Source organism: Cyprinus carpio, chromosome B7, assembly GCF_018340385.1.
Source record: "Cyprinus carpio isolate SPL01 chromosome B7, ASM1834038v1, whole genome shotgun sequence".
Classification (NCBI taxonomy): domain Eukaryota; kingdom Metazoa; phylum Chordata; class Actinopteri; order Cypriniformes; family Cyprinidae; genus Cyprinus; species Cyprinus carpio.
The window spans coordinates 8,239,981-8,246,920 of NC_056603.1; the positions used below are offsets into that span (position 1 = coordinate 8,239,981).

At 34.7% G+C, this 6,940-nt stretch overlaps 1 protein-coding gene across 1 annotated transcript; it reads left to right on the top strand.

Annotated features, from left to right (window-relative positions):
• Positions 1–1,625: 1,625 nt before the first annotated feature.
• Positions 1,626–4,786, top strand: LOC109083799 (mitochondrial fission 1 protein-like). The gene is made up of 5 exons (XM_019098540.2): positions 1,626–1,755; positions 2,176–2,308; positions 2,396–2,472; positions 2,949–3,054; positions 4,227–4,786. Exons 1-5 carry the CDS (start codon positions 1,711–1,713, stop codon positions 4,325–4,327), a joined length of 462 nt encoding a protein of 153 aa, XP_018954085.1. The 5' UTR covers positions 1,626–1,710; the 3' UTR covers positions 4,328–4,786.
• Positions 4,787–6,940: the final 2,154 nt, after the last annotated feature.

Genomic DNA, 6,940 nt, shown 5'->3' on the forward strand with positions numbered 1-6,940 from the left:
TTTTCATAATTTCGCTGTTTTATATAATTAACAACTGGGCAATTCAGCTATTTTTTTTTTTTTTTTTTTTACAAAATGTCAACATTTTAATAGACTATCACATTTTTTTTTTTTAAATAAATAGCTGACTTTATCTTGCTAAGACTATCTTTATGGCATTCAGTTCATATCAGGTCTTCACTTAGACATCTTGGTAAACAGGTACACTGTTTATATATATATATATATATATATATATATATATATATATATATATAGCTATATATATATAAAGTGCAAAATTCAAGTCAAGTCAAGTCTGCTTTATTGTCAATTCTTCCACATGTACAGTACATACGTACAGAGAATCGAAATTGCATTACTCTCAGACCCACGGTGCATACAGATAACACTAACAGTAGAGCCTAAAAATCTAGATCAAATATAAAATATAAGATACAAATATACAATAAATAAAGCAGCGCAAGGCACATGGCAGATAGAGTGCAAACCAGTGAACAAACAGTGCAGATAAAAAGATTTTTAGTGCAAAAAAAAGCTTATTCAGCCTGATTAAAGTGACAAAAGGGCTCAAGAGCAGTTATTTTATTTAAACTGACTGATGAGGTAGAAGAATGATGTCAGTTCCATGGTGAATGAGGTAGTGAGCAGACCAATGCTGCACAAAGTGACTGGTGCATGTCATTGTATGTTAGTGGAAGGGGGGGTGGAAGGACCGGGGATTATTGCTCCAAGTCAAATAACATTTATTTCTATCGATTGTACAAATTTATACAGGTTGTTTATATACATTTTACAGATCTTACAGGTTGTAGACAAATTGTGACAAAGCAGATAAACGGGAAAACATCAAAAGAATCAATTACTGAAACTCCACACTCTGATTATGATTGAAAACACACCAGACTTTGGTTCGGAATTTGTGTAAAAACCATCAATCGTCTTCACACAATACAAATTTAAATGATGTAGGCCTATGCATTTAAAATAATAATAACAACAATAATAATTAGTGCTGTCAAACGATTAATCGCGATTAATCACATCCAAAAGAAAGGTTTTTGTTTATGTAATATATGTGTGTGAACTGTGTATATTTATTATGTTTATATAAATACACACACATACAGTATACATTTTGAAAATATTTACATGTATGCATTTATATTTATACAATTTATATTATATATAAATATATTTAATATACCAACATAACATTTTTCTTAACTATATACATGCATGCGAGTGTATTTATATATACATAATAAATATACACAGTATGCACACATATATTATGAAAAGTAACTTTTATTTCGGATGCGATTAATCGCGATTAATCGTTTGACGGCACTAATAAATGTATAGATGGTATTTGAAAATTCAACCATGAAGGCATAGTAAACGTTTCTTTTTATAAAATGTGGTCTTCATATATATATATATTTATAGAGAGAGAGAGAGAGAGAAAGAGAGAGAGATCAAACGTATAAAAATTCAAAATATAGCATGGTTATGATTTAGTTACTTAATAGCCTATATCAAAATACCATGTTATTTGGCTCCACCATTTTAACATGGTCTCATCACGGTATTCGCTGTAAAGGATATTTAGTAAACATGGGAGCGTAGACGCACAGCTGCGCACGTCATAATCCCGGCCTTTTACTTTGACAGCCTCGTGCACGCGCAGCTGTGGGTTTTTCCGCGAACATGGAGGCGATTGTGTCAGATCTTGTGGCACCAGAGGATCTAAAGGTATCACATTTTCCCCTTTACTTCCATGACTGTAAACCCAAAATGACATCGATGTCGTATTGGTGTACGCGGTGAAATGACCAGTATCGGGTTTTAATCGGGAGTTTCGGCGGACGCATTTATACTTGATCGAAACAACAACACTGATTATGACGTATCGTTGTAACTCATAGACTTATAGAGTATGGCTGGCTAATATTATACGCCTTTGCTTTTTGGATAAAATTCGCTTATTATTATTATTGTCCTCCTATCATCTCACCTCCTATTTTAATGGAATCAGATGTTTATGTGCTTTGATTCCTGTTGTAAAAGTTAGTCTGTGGTTGTCGGCCAGAGGGAGCACGTGACCCTGACATCAGCCTGATGCAGTCGAGTCTGGTTCTCATCAGTCCGCTCACATGAGTTTTTGTCTTTCAGAGGTTTGAGAAGAAGTACAACGCTGAGCTGGTGAAAGGACCCGTTTCCAAAGAGACGACTTTTGAATACGCCTGGTGTTTGATCAGAAGCAAGCACACAGCTGACATCGTAAAAGGCATTCATCTATTAGAGGGTCAGTTCTTCACCATGTCTTTTAGTTTTTGGTCAGATACAGACTTCTTGAGCTTGAGCTGTTCTTGATTATGGTTTCCTTTAACAGAACTGGTTCATAAAAGCAAGAAAGATGATCAGAGGGATTTCCTCTTCTACCTTGCCGTTGCAAACTATAGACTTAAGGTGGGTTTAGATTTTTCTTATTTTGATGTGTGATGATTTTGTCATTGCTATTAAGCATTCTTTATTTCATGAAGCCATCTGTGGCATCTAGTTAAAAGAGTGTTTCTCAACTCTGTTCCTGGAAGCCCTGGTACACTGGAGTTTACGGCATCATTTCAAAATCAAATCAGATCAATTAAATAACTTTATTGTCACGTCACCATATAAACATGTGTAATGTGTAAACGGTTCAGTATGAATACCAGATGATGAAGTGAATGTACATAGGTTAATCTCACAAAACATGCACATGTCCAAGTCATATTTTACCCTAAAGTCAAGGGCATGCATATTTGAAACACATTACCGTTCGAATGTTTTGGTCAGTAACATGTTTTTATGCTCACCAATGTTGCATTTGTTTGATCAAAAATACTGTTTTTAATTCGTTTCCATTTAATCTCTCTCTCTTTTCCACCTTACCATCATACTCTCAGGAGTACGAGAGAGCACTGAAGTACATTCGTACTCTGCTGAAGAGTGAACCAGAAAATAAACAGGCCCTGGAACTGGAGAAACTCATCAACAATGCGCTAAGAAAAGGTGAGACACAACAGTATGTGAGCCAGAAAATAAAAACATTCAATGGTCTTTTTAATTAGGATTTTGTGACACACTACTTTTTAAAAGTTTGGGGTCAATGTGATTTTGTTTTTAAAAAAATTAATACTTTTATTTAGCAAGGACTCATTTAATCATTCAAAAGTGACCATTATAATTATTTTTTACATTGTTAAAATAAATTTCAATTTTTAAATAAGTTTCCACAAAAATAGTAAGCAGCACAACTGTTTTCAGCATTGATAATAATCAGAAATGTTTCTTATAAATTAGCATATTAGAATTATTTTTGAAAGATCACGTGGCACTGAAGACTGAAATAATGATGCTGAAAATTCAGCTTTGCCATCACAGGAATGATTTTCAGTTTTAATGATATTAAAATATTCACCGCCTTTCATTTGTCACAAAGAATAATTGTTAAAGATCCATTTAGAATGAGAAAGCTTGAGATGATGAGTGCATTTACATGCATATCAGTATTCTGATATTAATCAGAGTTTAGTGATTGGTATTCAGTCATGTAAATGCCACAATCATATTGCTGTTTTTCTGTTTAAGACCATTTTTGGATTCCGGAAATTCCAATTCCCACCCTAGGAATAAATCAGAAACTTGTTGCATGTAACGTATTCAGAAAATCCAATGCAAGGAAATATATGTGCATGTGCCACAAAACCTCCCAATTTGATGGCAACATGCATTACAGCTGGTTTCATCACGTTCTTCACGATTTTGTGGAATGAGCGTTTCAACATTATTAAATTGCTTTGCCATTCTACATCTGTAAGCTACAACAGCACAGCTTTCTACTAGCAGTCCTTGATGCAAACTTGCATTCACGATCTCTTCTTTTGCTGAGTTACCACCACATGACTGCATTTGCCTTTTGGCAATTGCCTGATTATTACCATTTTATGACAGTGTTGTCATGCGTTTTCAAAGCTGAGAAGTGGAGGGGTCCTTATTAAATTATAGACCTGGTTCTATTGCAACAACCAGGTTTATAGAAATATTCCAGTCTGTATGTGTATAAACATAAATATAGGCCTGAATTTTATGTGCATGTAAACAAAACTCAAAGTGATAACAGCATAAGCAACAGTGGATTCATCTCAACAAAGAAATCATTTTTTGTACATGTTCTTTTTCAGATGGCTTAGTTGGCATGGCGATCGTCGGCGGTATCGGTTTAGGTGTGGCCGGATTGGCTGGTCTTATTGGTTTGGCCGTGGCCAAAGGTGCAAAGTCCTAATATGGAGCTCCTGACGAGCGTACTTTGACTCCGTTCCTCTCCAGAAAAGAGACTTAATGATTTCTTATAATCACATTAAACCATAAGGAGGCCTGTCCCTTTTTATTTTGTATTTTTCTGCCATGGTTTTCATAATGAGCTATCATTTTTGACCACATTTATTTTGCTTTATGATTCTCAAGCTCTTTCTGGTATGTGGGGTTGGAATAAAGTAAAAAAAATTGTACATCTTTCCTCTGAAACTTTTCAGTTTTCAAAGGAAATTCAACTACAGAAGTTTGCCAAAGATTTGCAGTACAGAAAAAGATGTATTGTATTAGTATGCACTTTTTATGGTTTTCTCTTCTTTAATGAAATGTATCAATGTACTTACACTATAGATGATCAATATGGAACACTTTTGATAAACTACATTAAAACCTCAACTCTGTTAATAAATTAAACTTTGTGCTTACTGAACTTGTAAGGTGTGTTTGCATGATTTGGAAGTGTCATGCATGATCAGCCTTGTAATGCGTTTTCTTACAAGTCATCATTCTCAGCACCGTGTTTATTACCCATTGGTTAACATGTGCTGTCAAGTGTTTCATCTTCCCTTTCTTGTGTGTTTCTCTGTGTGACTTTTTGTAATCTATGCTCATTTTATACTGGAGCATCTGCAGAGAAAAAGCACTTTTTCCAGTGTTTTCTTTGTCCTCCACACATTAAGATTAACAAGAAACTGAGTCAAGTCCATAAATTCAAAATAACAAGGTATTTTAAGTCTGAAAGAGGCTAATAAGGGGAGTTTTTAAATCGATATGCATCATGCAAGTCTTAAAATTCTATAGTCAAAATATCTGGGAATCAAGGTGAGAAAAACATGGATTACTTTAATTTTGAATGCGGTCTGAAGCTGCTGGTTAAATAGTCACTCACAAAGTCGTTGTCCTCCGTGCATCATTAGCTCAGACGCTCTCAGATGTGGGAGTATCTCCAACACTGAATTAAGTCAACAACTATCAGGCCTTGAAAGTAACAAATTCATTGTAAAGCATGTTTATTTAAGATAATAGCTGATAATGGCATTCAATTTAATGTCGGGTACAATTCGTACTTCCCATATTATTCAACTAAGTGACGTACACACATCTTAAGACATCTCAGCTTTACAATGCTGGCTTTATGGTTGCCATTAGTAACATCATTTTATAACACAGTATTGAGGTTACTAATTAACCGGTAAAACAAATGATGAAAAGAGTCTGATGCACAGGCTATTCTTTCTCCTGCTTGTCTGTCTGTGACTTTGCTAGTGCTATGTTTTGTCGGTGAGACTAATTGTAATTAGCACTAAACTAAAAGGGAGAAAAATTAGTGAATTGAGACGTGAGAAAAACAAAGATTCAAGTCAAGCTCAGATTCAGGGCTCAGAAAAAAATGTGCAAAACTGTCACTGTGGCGGTACCCTTTTAAAAGTTACTAATGTGTACACTTTAGATGCTAATATGTACTTTAAGGTACTCATGTTTGCATTTAGGGGTTAATAAGGAAGAAGGTTGTCGCTTTTGTTCCTTAGCATACTTCCTCAGTACCTTTTTTTCCTGAGAGTGCGTTTCAGGCCATGAAAGTCACATTAGTTTTGTGAGATTACATCTGATTTGTTGTCATTTCTCATATTGATTTTGATATAGGAAATAGAGAGTAGATTAAATATTCTATTGATGCATTTGTCTATTACAGCAAATCCAAGTAGCCAAATTCAGCAGTGCAAGTTTGATTGAAACATATAGGGATATTTTAGTATCAGTCAATGCACAGGTTTTTCTCGTTCTTTAATAATATTTTTTGATTCGGCTCACCTCTTGATGTTTAAGAGATCATAAAAAAGATTTACAACAGTCTGGGTTCAGAGCTCAATCATAATTTTCTTCCTTTCTTTGTTTACACATTACAAATTTACTTAAAGCAAGTACACAACACTCTGTATGTGTACAATAGTCAATTAAATATCCCCACAGTTTATTCTTGTTTACACACATATATTATATTTGTCTTGTCCACTAAACCATGTTCCTACCCAAATTACACCCGTGACTCAATCCTGCTCCTGAAAATCCACCTTCCTGCAGAGACAACAAACATATTTTTCCCAGGTAGTCAAATGTGTTTGATTTTACATTACACTATGACAATGAAATTCCGCAATCTCATTTAAACACAGCAAACTTGGCAAGGATCCTACTCTCAGAAAAAAAAGGTACAAAGCTGTCATTGGGGCGGAACCTTTTTTTAAAAGGTATCCGTTTAGGTACTAATATGCACAGTTTAGGTACTACTATCTACCATTAAGTTACCAATATGGACCCTTTTGGTACAAAGGTGTACGTTTTGAAAAGGTACTACCCCAGTGACAGATTTTTTTTCTTTTTCTTTTTTCTGAGAGAGAGAGAGCTGAATTAACCCTGCCGAGTTTGCTGTGTGTTAGAGCAGGGTTTGAATTGAGTATAGATTTCCACATTCAGGATTTAGCATCACTGCAAAAAGTCTTCTTCTTAACAGAACTATTTTATGAGCTCTTTTTATGGTCCCCATAAACGTCAGATCATTGAAAGTGTCATCATCAGTTTTAGG

What these genes read in the sequence shown, in the direction of transcription:
- LOC109083799 (XM_019098540.2), top strand. Translation starts at nt 1,711, where the DNA reads ATGGAGGCGATTGTGTCAGATCTTGTGGCACCAGAGGATCTAAAG. An exon ending in TGGCACCAGAGGATCTAAAG is followed by an intron (nt 1,756 to 2,175) that starts GTATCACATTTT and finishes TTTGTCTTTCAG; the next exon opens with AGGTTTGAGAAGAAGTACAA. An exon ending in CAACAATGCGCTAAGAAAAG is followed by an intron (nt 3,055 to 4,226) that starts GTGAGACACAAC and finishes GTTCTTTTTCAG; the next exon opens with ATGGCTTAGTTGGCATGGCG.